This window comes from Armigeres subalbatus, chromosome 1 (assembly GCF_024139115.2).
Source record: "Armigeres subalbatus isolate Guangzhou_Male chromosome 1, GZ_Asu_2, whole genome shotgun sequence".
In the NCBI taxonomy this organism is placed as follows: domain Eukaryota; kingdom Metazoa; phylum Arthropoda; class Insecta; order Diptera; family Culicidae; genus Armigeres; species Armigeres subalbatus.
In genome coordinates this window covers 28493340-28519124 of record NC_085139.1, presented here as the reverse complement: position 1 = coordinate 28519124, position 25785 = coordinate 28493340, and the positions used below count along the sequence as shown (strand labels likewise).

Below are 25785 nucleotides of genomic sequence, written 5' to 3'. Positions count from 1 at the left end.
GTTTCTCCCTCCCAGATTAACACTATTGAATCAATAGTACATTTTTATCCGGGTTGTACGAAAAGTCTTGATATTTCTTGATATCAAGAATATTCGAGAAATCTAAAATGTTTCAAAATCACCTAAATATATGACAAAATGCCTTTAAAGTACCATAAAACTTGTTTAAAAAATATAGCGGCATGTAACATTCGTATAAAGTTGCATATTCTCGTTGAATTTAATAATCAACATTCACACCGAAAAAATAAATCAAAAATTTTTACCGTGCAACAAGTGATTTGACGTTTGCGGAACAGCTTTCCGACAGTCGACCGTCGGACCCCGGTTCGAATTTTTCAATCTTCTCGCAATACGTAATAATTGAACAGACCCTAATATGAAGTTGTCTCATAAAAAGGCCTATATTATGAGAAGTTAAATTACCTTATCGTTTTCAATAAACGTTGACCCGTGTCACTTTTTCTTGTTTTCAGCTTCTTTATGTCTGTCGTTCGCCAGTGCTCGTCGTTCTCACGCAGCTCAAGAATTTTCATCCTTCATTCGGCTTGAATGGTTTACCGTTTGGAGTGCAGAATCAGCAGAATTTGACGGAAACCCGGTAAAGAACGCAAGTTTCGGTTTAAAATCAATCGTCCTAGTGTATATAAGTGGTTCCGGTTTTATTCTGCATCAGTGCAGCTGGTCAGCCGTGTGATTAACTGTGAAAAATGCGTGAAATATGCTGCTGGAAAATCGAAGGCACATTCCTGCACATCCTTTGCCACAGCTTTGAGGGAGGTCAAGTACAGCACCCGGAAATGATCTCGCATGATTATTAAAGTTTCGATTAGTGTCCCTGAAAGGACGAAACATCGTGAAATTATGCCAATTAATAATCAAACTGGATAAGATAAAAAATTAGTGAAACAGTTCGCAGAAACATGAAAATGATTGCCGAAGCAAATAATTTTTCCTCCCGCAAATAAAACCTACCCACACGAATGTACTTTACACACACATCTGTGGGAGTGTATGAGAAGTGGAGCGGAAAAATGTAAACAATAAACCTCTTGGGAAAGAAGAGCAGAAGAAAAAAGATATGCGAACAGTAAACATCAAAAGTGTTGCTATTTCGCTGTAAATCTGAAAAAGTTAAAAATAATGAAATATTTAAAATAGCCCAACTGTAATATGTAATGTAATTTTCCCGGCTATTAAATATATTATACATAGGAAAACAAATCTAAAATAACCAGGTAAGTTTTGTTTTAGTTTGTATCCTAAAAAATGTATAAAATATTCTATGCGAGGTTTTTGTGTTTTTTACCACTATTCGAAACATGCAAATTTTATTTTTTATTTTTCTTTCATTCCCAGAGAGAGAGAGAAAAAAAGTATTTACCTGACATGCAGTGGTACTACAAGCTGCTAGCCCGTCGCCCGCATTTTGTGGTGCTCTCGGTCGGCATCTGCTCGATTGCCTGCATAGTGGTGGCGCTGGTGGCGAGAAAACTGCCAGACTTTGACGATCCGACGTTGGGCTTTGAAGCCAGGGGCACGCCGATCGGCAGCCGGTGGACCGCGTGGCGCAATTTGTTGGAGGAAACCAGCGCTTCCGGTCGGTTGATTGCCAATCCCAAGGAGCTATACGATCGACAAGCGGCCACGGAATACGAAACCGGTTTCCGCCCGCATAAACGTAGGAAGGATCGCAAAAAGAGCAACGGCAAATCGAAAAAGCGGAATAAGTTGAACAAAGTCAAATTATTGAAAGAACTTAAGTTGAACAACAAATCCTTGAACGGTGAGGTAATAAGCTTCGAAGAGTATGACAATGAAACATTCATCAGCAGACACGACAACTGGGAATACGGACGGAATATGTCTTTTTACACGGAGGAGACTGGTAACAAAACGATGGAGAAGAAGCGTGCCAAGTGGGATACGTTAAGAAATCTGAATCCGCCACCGGATCCCATAGAAATGCATATTCCGGCGGATGGTTTCTTCTGTGAATCACCAAGTAAGTATTATATAAATTAATTTTAATAGTCGTCTAGAATAATTTATCAACAAAAATATTCATATTTTATTTTTAACAGACAAAGAATTTGCACACTTTGTGGTGCAGCGCGTGAAGCACAATCTGAGCGACAGTCTGTTCGAATTGAACGCATTCCTGGCGATGTGTGACCTCGAGCAGCGTATCGTCAGCACCGACCACTACTCGGACCTCTGTCAGAAAGAACTCACCACGGACAATTGCTGCCGGCCGTGGTCCGTGGCGAACTACGTGACGTTCCTATCGAACAAAACCTCCTGCTTCGATCTAAACGAGGAGGACATTGCCATGGTTAAAACATTGCTGTTTGATTGCTTCCAGTACTATCACAACATGAAGCTGAGCAACGATTGCATTCGATCTGCCTGCGTGGTTCCGAACGAATGCAAACAGCACAATGCTGTTTACAATATATTGCATTATTTGACGGACGTGGATTTTATTAAGCTGAATGTAAGTTTTTTTTTGCAAATAAAAATGTAAAATGCCATAATAAGAGTATATCTTCCTATAGGAATCTTCCGAGTTTCTCAACGCAACGATGATTTTCTTTCCAATAGCCAGGAGCACGAAGGCAATGGACCTCTATCACAGTCTTCGACAAGAGTAAGTACGATTGATTTTTCGTCATTGTTTGTCGTGGTCACTTGTGTCAGCTGTTTGCTTCAAGCCCGCCAGTTCTTCCCATGAACGATGCGCTGCCTAAAAGAAGGAAAACGATACAAAAAAAAAAGATTTTCTCATTAAAGTGAGTTTACATTTCAAGCATAATTTTTCATAACGACGTATGTAACAAAAGTAAACAAAACGGGGTTTTTGATACAACGTGACAATCACACGCGGCTTTATATAATACGCATCGATTTTACTGATTTCAGATCTTAAAATTCTTTAATTCAATCTTTTTGCGAATCGACGTATGTAAAAATTTCTATTTTTGAAGTCTCACTGTTACATACGTCGCTTTAACATATGGGAACTAAGAGCGACCTATGTAACAAAAAAAGCAAAACAAAACAAAACCGCAGTTGCGTCAATCGTGCACTATGGAAAACCGACCAATGTACACCGACGTACGTGTAGCATACCGGTGTATGTATAATTTTATCGTTTTTCACAGTGAATTTGAATGAACTGAGCTTTGCTGTGAAGCACGCTTATTACGGGTCATGTAATGATGCATGCCAGCGGAAAAAAGTATTGAAAAAAGATTTAGTTTTAAAACAGTTTTAGAAAAAGTTTTGCCAACTTTCTGCAAAGGATTTCTCGAATCCTCATAATTGTTACATACGTCGTTATGAAAAATTATGCTTGATTTATTCTTTTTTTTTACAACCGAAACATAAGAACAAATACGATTCGTATGACCCATTTTCATATTTGATTAAGCTGTTCGCATTTGATTAAGCGCATTCAAACATCTTCCCTTATCGACAAGTTCACAAGGTCATGTGGGTTTCCGTGACAGCTTATTATTCGGTCGTGTCTGCATCAGCCAAACATTATAGGGGCAGTAGGGGCAATATGAACATACGGGGCAATATGAGCCACCCTCATTTTGAGCTTATTGACAAGTTTTAGCATGTAAAAGTTATATGATCTTTAAGAGGATGCTACACATATGCATCAACGTGAAAACCGCATTAAAATTCAATTCAAACATGAAAATACACTTGAAAATGTAAATTTTCGCTGCATAGGCAAAATTATTATAAGATTTAAAGTTTATAAATAAGGTTTTGACACAAAACTGATTAAAATACAGGTCAAAAATACACCACAATCAAAAGATATATTAAAATTGAATATTGTTCACACATGTTTGTATTGATACAAATCTGAATTTATCATAAAACTTTTTTTTCCAAAACCAGTCTCTATGGGGCAATATGGGCATACCTGCACAGAGCAAGATATCAGGCCTTAAAATACGAACAAGTTCAAATTTCAGTAGTCAAATACAAGAATATTATCATATATGTAAGATTCATTACGGAAAAATTACAACAGCGCATTACTGCGATTGAAACAGAAAAAATGACCATTGGCCAATTGAAATGTGGCTGTTCAAACGGTGAAGAGTGGAAAATCGGTTCAGTCCGCTGTTGTGCGGTTTTTTAATTTTATTTGGTATGGAATACTCACAACTGTTGTAGGAATATCATATTCTTCCATATTGCGATACTTTTTTCGCCTAAATAAACGTTTTGGATGGGTGGCCCATACTGCCCCAAATGGTGGCTCATATTGCCCCGTATAGTCGGGAACACACATTGAAATCAATACATTTTCAAAAGTGCATTCCAAAAATTTCCAAACGCATTTTTCGTCATTCATCGACGTTATATGAAAGGGAACATTCTCTAGTATAAGTCAACTACATTTGAACGATGTTTTTTGAGCTTTTCAGCGCTTTTCGGAACGATTTCCTTAGGTGGCTCATATTGCCCCGATCACCCCTAAATAGATTAAAATAGTCGGAGGATTCATCGCCAGGAGGAGAGATTTGGACGACGGTTAAAGACACGAAAATTGGGAGAAGACCAATGAACTGCAATCAAGAACGATCGCCATAAGATATAAGATATGATATCCTATCTAAAACCGCTAAAATGATCAGGATCTTTGATGTTATTTGATTCACAAACAATAAATTTTGGGGTCTCTAGTAGCCTTGCGAGCAAAGGCGTAGGATTGCCAATCCGAAGATGGCGAGTTCGATTCTCGGTCCGGTCTAGGATGTTTTTGGGTTGGAAACATTCTCGACACCCTGGGCATCAGGTATCAGGTATCAGAACGTCGGCTCAGGAGGCACGTTCCCCTCAATTTGGGAGATTTGTGCCATCGCCTTCACTGGCCTTTCTCATCATTTACCTGACGGAAAAGGAAGTGAAAAGGGAAAAGGAAGAGGAAAGTTGGAAAGGAGAATGGAACCATCTATAGGAAAGCCAATTATGTAGACTCACACGCATTAAGCTAGGGACTAAAGAGAGGTGTCACAAAAACATAGAGGATGTGACAATGGACGAACGTCAAAGACGAAACACAGAGTGCACTGTGAAAAACGTATAATGCGAATCCATATAGGTGACAATCACAAAGTACATTGTAAAAATCGCATAATGCGAATCCATATAGGTGGCAATTTGTTGAAAACTTAGAAAAACACATATTCATAACCCCATTCTTATTGAACCTCACGTTGAGATTGAACAAGAGTAGCCGAACCCGAACGTCAAGGACGAGACACAGAGTATACTGTGAAAAACGCATAATGCGAATCCTTATAGGTAACATACATAAAGTACATTGTAAAAAACGCATAATGCGAATCCATATAGGTGACAATTTGTTGAAAACTAAGTAAAACACATATCCATAACCCCACTCTTATTTAACCTCACGTTGAGATTGAACAAGAGTAGCCGAAGCCGAACGTCAAGGACGAGACACAGAGTACACTGTGAAAAACGCATAATGCGAATCCATGTAGGTGACAATTTGTTGAAAACTAAGTAAAATACATATTCATAACCCCACTCTTATTTAACCTCGAGTTGAGATTGAACAAGAGTAGGAGAGCCGAAAGTCAAGGACGAAACACAGATTACACTTTGAAAAACGCATAATATGAATCCATATAGGTAACAAACACAAAGTACATTGTAAAAAAAATGCATAATGCGAATCCATATAGTTGGAAGTTTGTTGAAAAACTAAGTAAAACACATATTCATAACCCCACACTCACGTTGAGATTGAACAAGAGTAGCCAAAGCCGAACGTCAAAGACGAGACACAGAGTACACTGTGAAAAACGCATAATGCGAATCCATATAGGTGACAATTTGTTGAAAACTAAGTAAAACACATATTCAGAACCCCACTCTTATTTAACCTCACGTTGAGATTGAACAAGAGTAGCCGCAGCCAAACGTCAAGGACGAGACACAGAGTACACTGTGAAAAAACGCATAATGCGAATCCATATAGGTGACAATTTGTTGAAAACTAAGTAAAACACATATTCAGAACCCCACTCTTATTTAACCTCACGTTGAGATTGAACAAGAGTAGCCGCAGCCAAACGTCAAGGACGAGACACAGAGTACACTGTGAAAAAACGCATAATGCGAATCCATATAGGTAACAATTTGTTGAAAACTAATTAAAACACATTCATAACCCCACTCTTATTTACCCTCACGATGAGGTTGAATAAGAGTAGCCGGTTATCTCGGAGAAGTAAAAAAGTCAACTACGCCATAGCTCCGGTTAGCGCAGCGAGGGCTAAAATACTGTGAAGGGGGCCCTGGTGCTTCACAGGCTCCGTTTGCGGTTAGGTTCTTATTAGACCCCCCTACCCATTCATTCGTAGGCACGGTAAGCATAAAGCCGCATCACACCGAGAATTAGGGGTCACCTGTATGGTGGACTTTTACCACTGGAACAGGCAATCCGTAATGTTATTCTTAGCCAGATAACCAGCTGCCGACACCACACGGCTATCTAGGCTGTTCGTGGAGAGAAGTTGACATTGACTTTACGTCAACTCTCAATGTGGCCGAACAGCCGTCAAGTGGGCATAGTGTATCCATTGTACTTGCAGCACAAGATACATACTCATGCACAGAGATGTCGCAAATTAATCGATTAATCGTGATAATCGATTCATTTTGAATCGATTACTTCAAAGCGATTAATCGATTTAATAATCGACAAGAATCGAGAGTAATCGATTAATAGAGATTTTACGACATCTCTACTTATGCAATGGCTGGCATAGAAAAGCTTTTAATTAATAACTGAGGAAATGCTAATAGAATACTAAATTGAAAAGCAGGCCAAGTTCCAGTTGAAATGTAGATCCATTGGAGAAGAAGAATTATAAATTTTGCTAACGTCAAAGCTGTCCCAATCATCCTCGAGGTTATGCTAAAAAACAGTAAAAAAACAGTCTAGAACTCTGCCTCCTATCTGATATTATTACGTTATTTTGACATTGTTGTTTCATAAGGGCGAAAGTCGCAAACGTAAACATTGACTTCTTTTGCTGATTCTAGGAAGATCATTGACTTCTGGCGGTATTTCCCACTTCCGTTCTATAGAAGCGGAGCGCCACCAGTTCCAAGTGGTTGTTAGCTGACAGCGGCCCTAGTTGTTGAGGAATTTGCAGGAAAAAACAGCGTCGATTTATTTATTACTAGAATAAGGCCGGAGAGGCCTGTGTAATACATAAAAGTCTTCTCCATTCAGCTCGGTCCACGGTTGCACGTCGCCAATCACGCAGTCTGTGGAGGGTCCGTAAATCGTCCTAGACCTGATCGATCCACCTTGCCCGCTATGCCCCTCGCCTTCTTCTTCCCGTCGGATCGTTGTCGAGAACCATTTCCACCGGATTACTGTCCGACATTCTGGCTACGTGTTCGGCCCACCATCTGCACCCCACCATAGATGGTACGCAGCACTTTCCTTTCGAAGACTTCCAGTGCGCGTTGGTCCTCCACGAGCATCGTCCAGGTCTCGTGTCCGTAGAGGACTACCGGTCTAATAAGGGGTTTGTAGATAGTCCGTTTGGTACGGCGGCGAACTCTATTCGTTTGGAGCGTTTTGCGGAGTCCAAAGTACGTACGATTTCCTGCAATGATGCGTCTCCGAATTTCTCTGCTGGTATCGTTATCGGCGGTCAACAGTGAGCCCAAGTACATGAATTCTTCAACCACCTCGATTTCGTCACCATCAATACAAACTCGTGGTGGGTGGCTTACGTTGTCCTCTCTGGAACCTCTTCCTATCATGTACTTCGTCTTTGACATGTTGACTAGTCCAATCAGCTTCACTTTTCAGTCTGATGTAGGCTTCCTCCATCCTCTCAAAGTTACGTGCCATAATATCTATGTCGTCGGTGAAACCAAATAACTGGACGGACTTCGTAAAAGTCGTACCACGCATGTCAATCCCTGCCCTTCGTATTACTTCCTCCAGAACGATGTTGAATAGCAGACACGAAAGACCATCACCTTGCCGTAACCCTCTGCGTGTTTCGAAGGGACTCGAGAATGCCCCTGAAACTCGAACTACGCACATCACCCGATCCATCGTCGCTTTGATCAACCGTATCACTTTATCTGGAAATCCGTTTTCGTGCATTAGCTGCCATAGCTGATACCGATCGATTGTATCATATGTGGCTTTGAAGTCGATAAATAGATGATGTGTGGGCACGTTGTATTCGCGGAATTTCTGCAATACCTGACGTACGGCGAACACTTAATCTGTGGTAGAGCGTTCACCCATAAATCCCGCCTGGAACTGCCCCACGAACTCTCTTGCAATTGGCGTTAATCGGCAGCATAAAGTTTAGGAGAGTATCTTGTAGGCGGCGTTCAGCAATGTAGTTGCTACAATCCAGCTTATCGCCCTTTTTGACTTTCTCGTACAACTAAGTTGTACCGAAAGGATATCATTTCACTCCAAAACCGAACTTTTTATAGAAGCCTCTGAGACCCATAGTATTATATACCAATCGACTCAGCTCGACGAGTTGAGCACATGTCTGTCTGTCCGTGTGTATGTATGTGTGTATGTGTGTGCACAAACATTAGACAACTTTTCGTACAGTAATCCTCAACCGATTTTCTCGCAACAAGATTCATTCAACAGGGGACAAAGCCTTGTTGATCACTATTGAATTTCATAACGATCGGTCATTGCGTTTAAAAGTTATGAAGAAAATGGTACATCGGACCACATAAACCCCATATAAGGTTGGTGTCTTAACTAAATGCGAGAAAGGCATCACCAACGCTAGATGGATTAATCTGGGTTTTGTAGATGAGACACACGACACCTTCCATCCATTGCTGCGGCAGAACTTTATCCCCCCTAACCTAGCCAGTGCCTTACTACCGTATTTGAACAGCTCTCCTGGTAGGTGGTCGACTCCAGGGGCAAGAGCTTTGTTGGTTTTCAGCCGGCCGAATTTCCTGGATTTCCTGGAGATTCGGAGCCGGAAGTCCTATGTCCTGCGCGCGTGCTCCTAGGTTCATTACCATGCCGCCACCGTTGTCTGCCACATCGCCATTCAGGTGCTCTTCTTAGTGCTGCCGCCACCTTTGCATCACTTCACGCTCGTTCATAAGGTTCCCGTTTATGTCCTTACACATATCGGGCTGTGGCACGTGGCCCTCACGTGAACGGTTTAACTTCTCATAGAACTTTCGTGCGTTATTAGCGCGGTACAGTTGCTCCGTCTCTTCACGGTCTCGATCTTCCTGCTGGCGCTTTTTCCTTCGAAAATTAAGTTTTGTCTGTTCCTCGCCCGTTTGTATCGCCCTCGTGCGGTGTTGCAGCAGTCTCGCCCATGCTGTATTCTTCTCCTTAACTGCCGTTCTACGCATGCTTGTACCGAATTCAACAAACGACAAATTAGAAATTGGAATTTGAAATTGAACCCTAATTTTCATTGGTGATGTATAACCTGAACGAAATATAAGAATATTACATCACAGAACCATTCAGAAAACTTAATTCCATTGAAATCATTTTTTTTTTTACCCACAAATAGAATTTGCGACAACGATCATGAAAATAGTTTGGCGGGACAGTTATGCCGAGAAATAAAGCACTTGTTTGTGGTTTCTACGCATATCAGCCCCGTTCAGTGCATGATTTCGTGAATGACTACTGCGATTGACATATGTCTCCACATGCTTTATCCATGGAAGTGAACCATCCACGTGGTTGAAGTGATTATGTCGCTTAGAATGAGTATTGTACAAATTTCCCCCATTAAACCAGTGGAACAGGCTAAGATTGGAAGATCTAAACAGAAAATGCTATTTCAATATGTGTTGCTCCATAAAATAACAGAATCCGCCATAATGATGAATTTAATCACCGCGAGACAATTATGCGTAGAAATTAAGCAATGGGACAAATAGACTTGATGTCGTTTTCAATGATTTTCCGAACCAAGTTCGAAATCTGTTGGAGTTTTCTAAAAGTATACGTGAAAATAGACTGCTCTATGAGGAAAAGTCAAAATCCACGAAAACTAACATGGGACAACTATGCGTAGAAGGGCAGTTAACTAACTGCTCACATTCGCCGTCATACCAGTCGTTTCTCTGATCCGGGGGCACCGTGCCTAGTGCAGCGGTTCCGGTGCTTCCAATGGCGGATCGAATATCTCTCCAGCCATCTTCAAGAGACGCTGCGCCTAGCTGCTCTTCCGTTGGGAGTGCTACTTCCAGCTGCTGCCCGTAGTCTTGGGCTAGTCTACCGTCTTGTAGCCACCCAACGTTAAGCCGCAGCGGACGACTCCGACGCGTGTTGTACACCGTCGAGAGTTTCGAGCGCAGGCATACTGCAACGAGGTAGTGGTCGATTTGGTTTCCGTTTCTTGGTTAGGTGATCTCCATGTGGATATTTTTGCGGAGAAAGAAGGTGCTTCGGACTACCATTCCGCGGGAGGCTGCGAAGTTTATGCATCTCTGGCCGTGCAGACTATCCGGTCTGATGACCGGTCTATACATTTCCTCCCTTCCTACCTGTGCGTTTATGTTGCCGATGACGATTTTGACTCCTTCAGTGAGCATCCATCGTATGTGTGCTCCAGCTGTGCGTAGAACGTTTCTTTTTCGTCGTCGGGTCTCCCTTAGTGTGGATAGTGCACGTTGATGATTCTATAGTTGAAGAAACGGCCTTTTATCCTTAGCTTGCACATTCCTGCGTTAATTGGTTGCCACCCAATCACACGTTGGCGCATCTTACCCAGCACTATAAAGCCGGTTCCCAGCTCGTTGGTGGTGCCACAGCTTTGGTAGAAAGCCGCTCGATGCCCGCTTTTCCACACTTTCTGTTCTGTCCAGCAAATCTCCTGCAGCGCCACGACGTCGAAGTTGCGGGGATGTAATTCATCGTAGATCATCCTGTCGCAACCTGCGAAACCTAGTGACTTGCAGTTCCATATTCCAAGCTTTCAATCGTGATCCTTTATTCGTCGCCTAGGTGTTTGCCGATTATATCGAGTCTTATTATCTCTTATATTGTTCGTATTTATTGGCTTTCCAGGCGGCTTATTGGGCCTGCGCAAACCTCCTGTCTCGTCGGAGGGCCGCCGTGTCAGGTCTGTTTTGTGTCCCACCTGACATCAGGACTTGGGCTTGTGCGCTTTGACGAGACACGGTCGCTTTGGTCATAGCGAATACGAACATGGTCAGGCTAGCTATGCAGAGATGCCTAGATGAGTGTCGTTTCCCTGACGGATGGAAAAGGCAGAAGTTGGTACTGCTGCCGAAGGCCGGGAAGCCTCCGGGCGACCCATCGGCGTACATACTAATTTGCCTGATCGACACGACGGGTAAACTGCTCGAGAGGATCATCCTCAACAGGCTCACTCCGTATGCAGAGGGTACGGATGGCCTGTCGAGCAACTAGTTTGGTTTTCGGAAGGGTAAGTCCACGGTGGACGCTATCAACTCAGTGCTAAAGACTGCAGAGAGCGATCCAACGGAAAAGGCGAGGAGCAGTGTTGTCCTACACTCAGTGCAAAAAATTCTGCTCTTTGATTTTACTCCATCCAAACAATATTATAGTCTTTACTAAGTAAGTGCAACTAATACGAGGATATTTGAATTTTCTGAATGTCCCGTCAAACTATTGAAAAAATGCACACCAGAGGCACAGGAGCGCGCGCGCTGGAAATACACTGGAGTGTTTTCACTGGGGTGTATTTTCAGCGCGCGCGCTCTGGCGTGTATTTTTTCAATAGTTTGACATGACATTTAGAAAATTCAAATATCCTCGTATTAGTTGCACTAAAGACTATAATAACATTTGGATGGAGTAAAATCAAAGAGCAGAATTTTTTGCACTGAGTGTAGGTTGTAGGACAACACTGGCGAGGAGTTCGATACTGTGCGTTGGTGACACTGGACGTGAAGAACGCATTCAATAGCGCAAGATGGGATGCCATCGCGCTCTCGTTACGCCGGCTTAGCCTGCCGGTGGGATTGTACCGGATCTTGGAAAGCTACTTCCAGAACCGTGTGCTGCTATACGAGACCGATGCTGGTCAGAAAAGGGTTCTCATTACCGCAGGAGTCCCGCAAGGGTCAATCCTGGGCCCGGTACTACGAACCTGATGTATGACGGGGTTCTGAAACTAAAGTTCCCTCCTGGTATAAAGATCGTCTACGTCTACCTAGAGGTCTACTCGGAGTCAATCCCCGAAGTAGAACTAACCGCAGAACACGCGATCAGCACTGTGGCGGACTAGATGAGAGGCCTTGAGCTCGCTCAACATAAGACGGAGGTGGTTATCGTCAATAACCGTAAGTCGGCACAACATGCAATTGTTCAAGTGGGAGACGTCGCGATCACTTCAAAGCGGAGGCTGAAGATTCTTGGGGTCATCATAGACGACAAGCTTACCTTCGGTAGCCATGTCGAATATGCGTGCAAGAAGGCTTCGACTGCTGTGGTGGCATTATTGAGGATGATGTCCAACAGCTCCAAGGCGTGCGCCAGTAGACGTAGGCGTTTAACACTTTATAAGGCAAGGGTAAGGGTTAACCCTTTATAAGGCAGACGAATCTAAACAATAAATTACCAAAAACAAAAATAGGACACAATGTTGACATGGTATTAAACTCAAATGTATGTTTGTTATACACTAAACAGTTCAGAAACATTGTCCGGCAAGCGGGAAAAACGGCAACAACAAAAATAAATAAAAGATTTTTAAAAATTAGGTTTTACGTAAAACCAGTCAAATCAAGGCACGTTACATTTTTTGGTGAAGAGTCCTAGTCGGAAAACGCATTATAAGTGAAAAAAATTGCGCTTTTGTTCATAAGGCACAAACACAATTTCGTCAAAAATCCAGAAACCAAATTTACAGAAAAGCAAAGCTTTTTTCACGCTAATCACGTAATAATCTAACACAGGAGATTCAAAATAAATAATACCAACGGGAAAAAATATATCTTTGTCGTTTTTTTTTAACGAATTATAACTGAAAATCCTTCTTCCACTCGAAACTTACGATCTGTTCGTAAAAAAACTGTTCTCAAATTGACATTTCATTTTTTTATGGCTCAAATTCATCTGGGGTGTTACTAGGAAGCAAATAAAGCCACTACATGGGAAATTATAAGTAGAGCTCTTGTTAATAAATAGAAAAACATATAATTCGTTGGTGGCAATAGGGGAAGTGCACCGGTTTTGGCCAACTTAGTGCCTATTTTGGCCAACCCTGCAAAATACATATTTTTCCAAAATAATCGATCATTTAAAAACAGCGTTGAATCGTGAGGATATATCTCTTGTTGGAATTGATAAAACCCTTCCAAATTGCTTCATTTTTGAAGTTATTCGCAAAATTGGCCAAATTAGGAACATGGCCAAAACTGGTACAGTTCCCCTATAGCTGCCACTGCCTTATAAAGGGTTAAAAAACTTCTACTCTGTGAATCCAGTAGTCAATTCCCTACGCATGTCTTGAATACATTGTTTATCATAAATGCCTAGCTAGCTAAATATAAGCGTGGCTACGACTCATTGTCACAGGGAACGCATCAGAAAAGTATTGCCGAAAAGAAGATAACTCACATCATTATCACTGATGAAAAAGGTCTCTGTCTGACTGTACTACCATCAAATATAATATATTAACAATATAGTCCACTCTACCCAAAAATAGGCGAACGCAGCCTCAGCGCTCCAACGGATGGCGGTCGAACTATTTCATCAATGCAACGCGTTATTTTGTTTAAATCGTTGAATTGCGTAAAGGTGCATCGTCGCTTCCATAACAATATGAACAAATCGAAGTAGGTTTCAGTAGATAAACGTCATGCAGGCTGGATTCGGTGTTAAATTTTTGAATAATCTGTTCAATTCACTCCTTCTCAACATTGTTTCTGCTGCCAAACTCTTTCATTTGTAGATAGTGCTTTAGCGATAAATAAGGCAGCGGTCGCGGATCGCTCTTTTAATTTAGTGCTTCAGCAAAAAATACGAATCCCATCAGCCAGAGGAGCTACATTAGCATCCCTCGTCTTAATTCCTTCCTCCAAAACCAAAGCATATTTTTAATGCATATATTAAGTCTCACTGAATTTCAGAACATTGCTTTTAAACGGCTAATACCTACTTGAACCACGTCATTAATTTGATAGGATCTTGAATTGAACTGAGATCTTCATCTACCCTGTTAATAAGTATTGAAAATTTTGGATTTGTAATGTTCGAGCACAAGTGTTCGGAATAAAAATCGGGATTTTAGTGTTTTATTCTCTTTAATAATCATTTTTTATGTGTACATCTTGTCATCTTGAGCCACAAACGCAAATGAGACCGTCATTATTTAAACCGAAATTATCAATCCAAACACTATGATGACAATTGACTAATAAATCTATAGAGGAAACAAAGGAATTATAAACTGCTCATCGGGTTTTCTGCATACACATATAAACATGCTATGCAGCGCAAAGTTCATTGTCTGCTTAAGACTAATATTTTTGTAACTACGTCTCCTTCTTAATTTTTCTTTTTTACATGGCATTGTATCGATCATAGAATTTAGCTAAATTGTAGTGTAGCAAGAACTAATATAAAGGTAATATTAATTAGCTCATACCTCAGATGTGTTAATATTTATTCGGACAAGATAAGAGTGAAAATAGGGAATTGAAAAAGACAACCGCTAAGAACACCGTAGCGTGCTTTATTCAATGACATTTCAATAACATTAAAATGTCAGGGATGACTTGATTTTTTTCACTGTAATAGTCCGACTTTTCGCCATAAGTTGGCGCTTCCCCCAGTAAAAAGTTGTTCGCCAGTGGCATATATGGAAAATTGAAGAGTGGACTATCTTGTACTTTAAAATCTTTGCTACCATTCAAAGCTCCAAGACACGATGTCCGTTGGATCACATGCAAATGCCATTAGTGCGTCAATGTCAGATATGTAACGCGGCACCAAACAAAAATAGTCAACATGTGATACCACCACGACAGGATATGTCTTTGGTTGCCATATCAGTGCTAATGGCATTGGCGTAACTGACGAGAAATTCTAGGGAGGGCTAACTGTTTCTTTTTTCTAATTTTATAAACACAAAAAAAATCGACCAAAATCATATAAACTGTTCGCAAACTGGCCTTCAGCTATTTCAACATATCCATTGACGACTTGAACATTACAAATAATGTTCATCGAGGTTCAGCGCTGACTTAAAAAATCTAGAGATGTCTTAGGACTCTCGAAAACTTTGATATGTTTTGAAGGAACTTAGCAATAAATTCATCTGAAAGAATTACAAGTTTTCCATATTTAAATTTGAGTTGCCTCTCCTTGAAATCTCTTGGGATGCCTTGATAATCCTTTTAGAAAGGCCATGCATCTTTTGGGACCATGTCAGAAAGCTAAAGATCACACGTTCGGGTTAGTAAAAAATACTAAAAAAGTGGTAGTTTTTGGCTGTTTAAGTTTTGTAACGTGGCAAAAACGAGTTCAATTCTTCATCCGACGGTTTCGATAATTTATTTTACCTTTTTCTAGGATTGGAGGATTTTTTTGTGACCAGAGAGCTAGATATCAGCAATAGTAATGGAAAGTGACCACAATTCTAGGGGGGGGGCTAATTTGGTTCTAGGTGGGGCTATAGACCCCCCCGCCCCCCCTAGCCCCCCTGTAGCTGCGCCAATGGCTAATGGCGTAAGCCCATTCATCGCGGCAAGATCAGATCACATATTCGAGGGGAGGGAAGTTACAAGCTACTCTACTAATATTATAAGTTAATAAGGCAATCCATAAGACAGCTGCGAATAGCTGACGATTTTTGTTTACCTTGATTTTTTGACAGATTCTGACCGGACTGACAGAACAATTCAAAAGAAATTGTTAAGCGCGGTTTACACCAGAAGTGAGTTCCGTTCAACTGCATACACACTTTGTTTTGATTTCGATTGTCAGTCCCATCGCTGAATGTCCTCATGGATAGCCTAATTTTCGATTATGCTACAGGCCCCGGCTATCTCCTTTAGCCGTTTGATTAAAGGTTATAGGTAGAGGACGAAAAGATGCATAGAGATTGGGTCCCCTTGGCGAACGGATCTCTCGAACGGGAAAGCTTGTCACAACCCCCTTTTGGGGGGGAGGACCACATGAGACGGGAGACAAAATTTGGTAGAAGAAAAGCAGAGGCATCGGTACCCACAGGGACCAATCTTCAACCTACCGGGTACAAGTATAAGGTAACCCATCGAAGAATATTAACGAGTCATCGCATAGCAAAATCTAAAGCATAAATTTTACATCAAGGGGATTAGTTTATTACTTACGGCTATGGTTTAATACTTAATCCTATTGTGGGGTGAGCGTCAGTGTATCAGGGTATCCCACGACGACATGCAGAATTTGGTGGTTTGTCCGGACAAATGTTGTGCCTGCCAGTAGAATACTGGCCACTCCGAAGCAGAATCTACCATCCTCAGTCTGGGCCACCTAATCACTGGTACTCCCAATAGTATCCATCACCAAGGATTTGGTATTGGAATGAAAGGCCTGAGCAGAGAAGACAAATGAGGGGCACTTATAGCACAGCTTATCACTGGTTGGGATACTTTTTAGATGGTTTTCACTTTCAGCTTACCGATCTCAAAATCATCACCTGTTTACTCCATCACAACCACTTTGCTGATTCCAGGATTTAGGACAAGGCTATGGGAGATAATTACTCGTTAAACCCTAACTTCATCAGCATATCAACAAAAACGATGTTTGGCCTCATAGCACTACCTTTTTTAGTTGGCTGCCTCATCACTTTAGCCAAACACATCCACCATTGCTTCCCGAATCAAATGTCTCACTAAAAATTGCCAGTCAGGCACATTAACTTTAACTCGTTTTTTAAATTGCCCAGGTCTTGCCTGCTTAACGATTAACCGGCTACTGATCCCTTCAATTTGATCGAGATCTGGCAATGTGCATAGCAATTGCTTACTGCACGATCGGGTGGTGATAAATAAAAGGGAGAGATGATGCTTTACGATGGAATCCGTTCATGCAGGGTTCCTGGTGCCTGATTATGGCTGTAGCTCTGCTATTTACTAGGTACTCTCGGTCAAATGTGCTCTCCCTCGTCTCTACTCATATAGTCCGTTCGTGATGAAGGCCAACGGCTACTCGGTAACATTTCTCTCTTTAGATATCTGATTGACCAACAATTGGAATCGGTCCCAAGATCTGTTCTGTTGTGCTGTTGTGAGTGTAGTGTTTTTGAACATGGTAAAGGAATATATACTTTTATTTTGTATGGAGACTGTGAGCTGCATTAATGCTCCCGCGATACAGTGACGGCCTTGTGTAAGGTTACAAGCTTCGGAAAGGTGCCCGTTAACAAGAAGGCGCGACGATGACAGGTCTCCTATTTTGGAGAGCAACCGGGTGAGATTGCGACTGAAGCCGAGCGCGCACATGTTGCGAGCGAGGTACGATCTATCCACAAGATCGAATGCGGCGCGGAATCACTCGTTTTGTATGTTTTTGCACTCATTTCGATAAAACTGCGGCAATATGTATTTCGTTCGACTTCATCCAGTCGCAGTACAAGATTTCGAACAGTGCAGTACTAGCTCATCTAGTATGTTCTGTTAAACAGAGAGAATAAGAGCATCCTCGAGGAGGTCGTTTTCGAGATCTAATCGAAAGCCGTAATGCAAAATATATTCGATCTTGGAGCTGCGTGATAACAGTTCTCTTTTTACGCCTTTCGCCTAGTTGACAAGTCGAAATCGGTGCCCCAGCGACGAAAGTTTCATTTGCGCCCTCACTTGGTGGATTCCTGATTGAATCGCAGGATTACTTTGGTAGTTGTTGTATACTTGACGAAGTTGTTGGCATACGACAACCACCAATGCATCCAAGATGGAAAGTTTCGTCACTGACGAGTCCACTTGAAATTCCCATAGATTCTCTGCAGTCAACAAATGGGGACGGAGGGACCAGAATCCACGACCAGGTTCACTACCAAGGTGCGGAAAAAAATTCGCGCTGTCATAGCCTTGTGGTCAGATAACGAGCAGACATGTGTGTAGGCTGATTGTACGTTGCTTATTAGGCTCTGGTTAACATACATTATATCTAGTCAAGATGAAGCGTTGTGCGTCATGTACGTACAACCAGGCATGTTCGGCCACACTTTTTCCTAAACATCTAGAAGTTGCAGTTGTTGGACGATTGCGAGAAGCACGGGGCTGGTATTGCAATCCTTTGCGTTGCGCTGCCGCCAGACACAGTTGAAGACGCCCGCTAGTAGCGTGTGTTCTGTGGGATGACGTAAATAGTAGGCTAGCGTTTGTTGTAAAACGGTTTTCTCTCGGCTCGGAGTGCCGTGCCGGATGGTGCGTAGACATTGCATATTGTTGTGTTGCACCTTGAGTGCGATAAGACGACCATCGAGACTTCAGCGCTATCGGCAAACAAACGTTGCATGAAGAAGAAGAAGCATAAAGATGATATTCGAAAAAAATTTTGAAACTCTTTTTAAAAATTCTAGAAGCAATTTAATTAAAAACGGTTATCAGTGCGGGGTCGGAAATATCTTATACTGTGTATAAAGTGCAATATCACTAAATAAAAATATTAATCGAAATGATGTGGTTATTATACAATATAAGAAATTTCCGACCCCGCACTGCTAACCGTTTTTAATTAAATGGCTTCTAGAATTTCTAAAAAGAGTTTCAAAATTTTCTACGTATGCTTCCTCGTGCAATTTTTTTCGAATATCATCTTTTCTGTTTCTTCTTCTTCATGCAACATTAGACTGCCAATAGCTATTCCCCGTCTAGTGTGATCCACATTGCAGACAATGTTGTAGCCAAGTAGGACGAGCTACTCATTGTCTACCTCCTGTAGAAGGACAATATCAATCTCCAACATATGAAGGATGGTACGGAGGGGCATTTAGTTTTGTTGGGTTCGTGATCGTATTAATTTGGGCTATGTTGTAACCGTTGAGATCTATTACAGTAGAGCATCAACCTCCTCGCTCGTTTCGCCTCCGTAATTTTGTCGTAGCTTCTTTCTCGGTGGACGACCACCTCGGGGTTGGCTGCTCATCGAGGTCGATGAGTTGTCGGTTTTGTTGCCGTCGATAGCTTGACGTGTAGTCATTTGGCTCTCCGTCGTCTGCGTAAAAGTCGGTGGAGGCATGATGCTGCTGCTGTGTCCGGTTAGATTCGTTTTCGTTAACTTGTGCACATCCGTCGCTGAGTCAGTGAGACAGTTGGATTCGTTTTCCTTGTATTTGGAGTTGGTAACTGTTTACTTTACAATGTTGTGAAAACTCATATGTGAATATGTACGTTATGTGGAAGATATTGATTTGGAAAATGCTTAGCAAAATAGTTTAGTTGGTTAAAGCACCAGTCTAGCGTACTGTAGGGTCATGGATTCGAGTCCCATCGAAGGGAAAGTGGTTACCTCCAATACATTTTTCAAATCAATATCTTCCACATAACGTACATAGTGGTACGTATTCACATATGAGTTTTCACAACATTGTAAATTAATGTCCAAGTCGGGTGGTTTAATCCCCGGAAATAGGCAATTAACTTTGATTGAACTGTGTACTTGTTTCCTTCGGTTTCGCAGCGAATAGCTTCGCAAAAAAGGGTTTATACTTGATTAGCGCACCAGGTTTTGATGCAAGCAGCGATTGCAGAAATCCTTCTCAATACACACTTAAAATAAATCGCCGACTTCGGTAAAATTTTACCGAAATCTCAACCGCTGAACTGTTCGGTAAATTATTTTACTGATTTTCGGTGATTTTGACAGTTGAGCAATGGAAAAAATTACAAAAAATCTGTAAATTAATTTACCGAACAGTTCAGCGGTTGAGATTTCGGTAAAATTTACCGAATACTGTAAAATGAGCTAAGTGTGTAGATAACGAACAACGATAAAAGAAAGGCAAAAATGTTCCGAATCATAACAAGCCATGATAACAAATTAATCAAACTTGTATACAAGTTCTAAAAAAACAGAATCGGATAGGCAGCCCCCACAGAGAAGTGATGATTTTTGCTTTGTTTTCGATCATTTTGTGTTGGGAATCGCACGGCTGTGTGGAACAAGTTGAAATGCATCATCAGAACCAGTGCTACCCGCGTTTGGAGCCTTGTAAAAGAAATTTATCATGGGGTATAGGCCTCCGAATCAATGCTTTATCATGCAAAAAGTATCTCACGGTACGCTATTGCGTAGTTTGCACTTCTTTAGACTACTGATCGAAAATTATTTTTTCAGTGATGATCCCTCACAAAACCATAAGCATACTTCGATGTAATCATCGATTTTCGGAAGTTTGTTTTGTTTAGTTTTACCTACTCGTTACTGCACATTAGTGAGGCATCAGCTAATTTGTTACATTTACAAGAGCAAATTATTAATTCATTACAGATTATTAAGAATTATTCACTACAGACGAGGTGAAAGGAACAACCGTTTCATAAATGCGGCTGTGTAATCAAGTCTCTCGTTTTTCCCATATCCCATACTGAATGGAATCATATCGGAAAATTACTGAAAGTTCTAACGGATTCAATAAAAATGAGAATCGTGAATGCATTACACTAAGATTAACTGTAATAAGCATAATGACATACGTTTCAATTGAGCTTTCATGGGCGGTACTGGCGCTCAGAAAGAATTCAATTACAGGAATTTGAATGCAGTGGTCGGAGTCTAATTATCAGACGCCGACTAGCTTCTTAAGAGAAAGTTCTCAGACCAATGTACTTGCGACAATCGAGTACCTTTTAGAAATGGAATAGCTGGACTTGAAACAAAGGTGCTGCTAGAATGTGGTTTGACTGAATTTCCAGAAATGCTTAGATACAAATTGGGGTTTTCAAAAAAGTTTTCTGGATGCTAGTGTAGATATAGAAAGACAAGATCTGCTTGGGATGCTGTTTCCATCCTGTTTTACTCAGGCAGATCTAAAACAAATTTATTGATTTTTGGCACTAGAAATCTATAGATAATTACGCATGTTCTGAAAATCGGACACTTCCTCTGTAATACGGTCTTCACAAAACGTTAAAAATGGGAATAGATGTGCTGCCCAAATAGAACTATTGGTCGTGTTCCCAGTCTCAAGTAAATAGTTGAACATAGATGAATTACTTTTCGTAATATCGGTATTTTGTAATTGATGTTTTTCTTCTTACTCATCTGCCAGATTACTGTGATTGAGGAGAATTTAATTATCATCAACGATTTTCTCAACACACAATACATATCATATATGTATAAAAAAATGCGAAAACATCAAAATTATAGTTACGTAGTTACATAGTTGAGAGACTATATAACATAGTAACAATTTATTTCATTAATACATTCACTAGATATAAATGTTTTTTCATGATACGTTTGCTTACATACATATATATAAATAACCCTTTAATATACAAAAACATAAGTTAAAAAATATTTTCGCATCGTTTTTCAGTCGACAGAGGATTCCATACTTCTTGGCTATTTTCTTGATGAAATTGTCAATGTGTTGGTCAAATTTCAATTTATCATCAATAATCACGCCAAGATATTTAATTTCCCGTACGCGATCAAGTGTCTCGTCATCAATTTTCACAGAGACATTATCTATTGAACGATTTCGCGAAATAATCATATACTTTGTTTTACTAATATTCAATTTCAACTGTTTGTACTTCAACCATCTACTTAAAGAATGCAAGTCTTCATTCAAGCGTTCAATCGCATCTTCTAAGTCTCTAGCTGCAATGAATAACACAGTATCATCTGCGAATAAGTTTATATCACAAAAACGTAAAACCCGTCGCATGTCATTTATATACATAATAAACAAAAGGGCCCTAATACACTTCCTTGTGGCACCTGAGGGTGTTCTCCACGGGATTAGATACAGAATCATTAAAAGCAGTCCGTTGAGTTCTGTCAGACAAATAGCTTTTAAACCAATTGTATGCAGATCCCGAAATTCTAAACCGCTCTATAGTTTTCCACAATAAGGGCCTAGAAATTATATCAAGAGCGCGTTTCAGATCCAGGAACACAGTAACAATCGTATTTTTACGCTCTATGCTTTCTTTCCATTTAGCTAATACCAAGTTCAAAGCGGTTTCGCAGGAGTGACCCTCCCGATATCCCGATTGTTCCGGTATTAACAAGCTATTACTATTTAAATACATAAGTAGCTGGCCTTTCACAACAAGTTCTAAAATTTTCTCTACTGTGTGCAACATGTTGATGGGACGAAACTCTTCGGCTTTAATCGTTCCAGCAACTTTTTGAATTGGAATCACTAACGATTCCTTCCAAACTTGCGGCACGTGCCCAGTTTGCAATGATTCATTTATCAGGTCCAGCAGGTTGTGTCCGATGACATGAAAGCAATCTTGTATAATTTTAGCATTAACATTATCAATACCAGCCGTTTTTCCTAAATTAAAACAAATCGTTTCAAGTTCTTGAAATGTTATGGGGTGAAAACTTTCGAATCTCAAGTTACTGTTGACTGGTTGTTTTATTTCGTCACGTTCATCCACTAACTCGATAGATCGGTTAATGGTTGAAACACTGTCGACAAAATAATCATTAAATTTAGACGCAATTACTTCTTCTGACTCTTCTAATGTGCCATTAAAAGTTATGGATCGCGGTTTACAAGAACTAGGTTTTAACAAAGATTTTAATATTTTCCATAACTCTTTGCTGTTGTTTTGATGCTGATAAATTTTCCTCTGAATATATTCGCATCGAGTATGCTTTAAACATTGCGAATATTTATTCCGCGCAACCTGGTACCTATTCCAATGATTTTCATTATTACTTTTACGACATTTTTTGTACAACTTATCTCTTTTACGTTTAAGACGTAAAAGATCTAGATTGTACCAGCTGTTTGAATTATTCAAAGTTACTAAGTTCTGTTCAACTAATTGATAGGTACAGGATTTTAAGACGCGCGTGATAACAGCTGCTCTTTGATCTAAATTACCAGTATTTTCTCGAAAATCCACGTTTGTTTCGATAAGGCTCGTAATTGCTTGTTTCGAATATTTTCTCCAGCACTTAAGTTTTACCAAATCGTTATTATTACTACTGTCATCTGTAATGCTAATGACTAGTGTTTCATGATCGGTTACTTTTAAATCACAATTCGTAACACTAGTGACAGAATCAAAGTTAGAGTAAACATGATCAATCAAAGTTCTACTGTGCCGAGAAATACGCGTATACTCATTTACTTTTTGTTTTAAATTAAAAAAGTCAACTAATCGCTTCAAATGATTCGAATTTAAATCGTCACACCAATTGATATTAAAATCGCCAGCAATAACATTTAATTTACTAGGATCCATAAACGACTCTAACCAGTTTTCAAAAATCTCCAAAAAATGCTGGTCATTAGCACTGGGAGAGTGATATAAAATACCGTAATTACCCAACTTCATGCCACGTACAACTGCGATGCCTAAGAACCAATTGCCATCGCAAACTTCGTTCAATTGAAGCTTGAACTGAACTGATTCTTTGACATAAATAGCAACTCCGCCGGTGTGTCTCGAATGTGATAGACAAGCAGCAACACTATATCCCGGAATACTATATTGATCAAATGCTTCTAAGTTAACAATATGAGTTTCAGATAGAAATACTAAAAGTGGACGTTTATCTTCTACAATCTTACGTAGTGCAACGTAGTTTGTAGACAAACCAGCAATATTCAAATACAAAATATCTAAATTATTCACATTTCTACTGGAACTTGGTTGCTATTCATTGAAACGTAAGCTGCTCTTTTTACGATCAAATAACCCTTTATAAACTTTACACTCAGTACTAAATGCTCCATGAGAGATGAGAGACTTTTTCATTCTCTTTTGAATTCAATTCATGTGCAAGAGTATTGATTACACTTTCCTTTGCTTCATGGGCGTAGGATTGATTCGCAACTTCGTACACTTTTGCTTCTATCTCAGTCTCGTACTTGTTGTCGTGTTCAGCTACGATATTCTGCGCTGATTACAGGTCGACGACCTTTACGAATGCGTCGAAAAGTCGAATAACTTGTTCGCGCTGCAGACCCAGCGTTGAGTGCGTCAATGCCAGATATGTGACGCGGCACCAAACAAAAATAGTCAACATGTGATACCACCCCGACAGGATATGTCTTTGGTTGCCTTCTCAGTGCTAATGGCGTAAGCCCACCCATCGCATTAAAATAACATATCCGAGTAGAGGTCAAGAACTATCGTCAATGCACGGAAACTTGGAGGACAGCTGTGGGAAGTGCAAATCAGTTGGAAAGACGATCGAGCATATCGTGTCCAGGTTTTCAGTCCTAGCTGAGTGAGCCTACCTCGGTCGCCATAACTAAGTCGCCAACATTGTGCGCCAACAGCCATCAAGCTTTAAAACACAACTTGGTTGACCAGTTTATCGCCCACTACAAATATGTGCCTGTCCCGGTTCTGAAAAATAGTTACGTAATGCTGTATTGGGATCGCGACATCATAACGAATATTCTCATTCGTGCCAATTGGCCCGATATTGGTGGTCTACTACAACAGAACAAAGCGGGTAACCCTTATCGACATTGCTGTACCACTAGACCATAATGTCCAAACAACATTCTCCAGCAAGATAACGAAATTATCTCAGCAATCAGAATAGTCCCAAAATATCAGAAATCAGAACCGGTGGCTCCAACTAAGCTAGTTTCAAAGGATTATAGCTGTTTCAAAGAAATTCATCGGAGTATAACCACCGCATCAGTCTAGTAATTTAATATTTTCCGATTGGCAACTTACCGCGGAAGAAGTTTTCTCAAATGTCCATCCGGGCGGAATTGAAACTCGACGTTTACCGGCACGAATTTTTCTCCTTTGAATATCCAAGGAATCTAGGTTTCTATTTGAACCGCAATGGTAACGGCGGTAGGTTGTATTACTTTGGTCCCACCAATCCTGTTTCAGAAACTCTCCACCCAGCTGTTTTCCTTCAAAGTGCTCTCGATGTATGCAACTGTACGCTCCCTGTTTCATATCGGCGATGCGAGCTATGAAATCCTCATATCGTTCTGCATCAGGATGATTATGTGCGGGAAGTTCCACTGCTGCACTATCAATGTAGAGGTTTCGAAAAGCATATCCGTCCAGTAGATGCGGATCGCTGGATTCCATGGCAGTTTTTATCGGGCGTGGGCGGTATAGATGGGGCTGCCAAACGCCAGGATGCTCCGGAACTCTTGTGTATAGTGGAGTTTCAAACCGGGTCAATCGATTCATTTGGATTCTTTGCTTTTTCGTTGCAGGAACTTGGAGAACCCACTGGTTGCAGTCGTGGCTATGGATATGGGCTTGAAGAATGCCCTTTTCGATGAATGTCTCCTGCGGGACGGTTGGCTGGTAGGACTCGGCGGGATTTTCGTAGTGGTTTCGATGTGGATCTACACAAAGTCGCTGTTTGTCACACTTATGACGGTGGTTGCTGTGATTTTCTCGCTCGGGATCGCCTACTTCATCTATACGCTGATCTTTGAGCTATCGTTCTTTCCGTTCATGAACATGCTGGCTGTGGTCGTGGTTGTTGGTAAGTTTTCAATTTATGTGTCGGTTTTCATGAAGTCGGTTGGATTACACTCCATATCTGGCCATGGTTCAGCCAAA

The 25785-nt window shown here is 40.8% G+C and overlaps 2 protein-coding genes and 1 long non-coding RNA gene across 3 annotated transcripts in view; 1 reads left to right on the top strand and 2 right to left on the bottom strand.

Annotated features, from left to right (window-relative positions):
- Nucleotides 1–494: 494 nt before the first annotated feature.
- Nucleotides 495–25785, top strand: part of LOC134223154 (protein dispatched-like) — a 29394-nt gene continuing 4103 nt past the window's right edge. The window contains exons 1-5 of the mRNA XM_062702297.1: nt 495–1238; nt 1362–2005; nt 2085–2497; nt 2559–2650; nt 25431–25708. Coding sequence (XP_062558281.1) covers nt 1390–2005; nt 2085–2497; nt 2559–2650; nt 25431–25708 — 1399 coding nt within the window. The 5' untranslated portion in view covers nt 495–1238; nt 1362–1389. The remainder of the gene's footprint in view (nt 1239–1361; nt 2006–2084; nt 2498–2558; nt 2651–25430; nt 25709–25785) is intronic.
- Nucleotides 2530–25568, bottom strand: LOC134223194 (uncharacterized). The gene is made up of 2 exons (XM_062702338.1): nt 24928–25568; nt 2530–2746 (listed from the first exon to the last, which is right to left on the bottom strand). Exons 1-2 carry the CDS (start codon nt 25402–25404, stop codon nt 2672–2674), a joined length of 552 nt encoding a protein of 183 aa, XP_062558322.1. The 5' UTR covers nt 25405–25568; the 3' UTR covers nt 2530–2671.
- Nucleotides 16386–17007, bottom strand: LOC134208203 (uncharacterized). The gene is made up of 3 exons (XR_009978544.1): nt 16859–17007; nt 16713–16780; nt 16386–16624 (listed from the first exon to the last, which is right to left on the bottom strand). It is a non-coding gene; the product is annotated as an uncharacterized LOC134208203 (long non-coding RNA).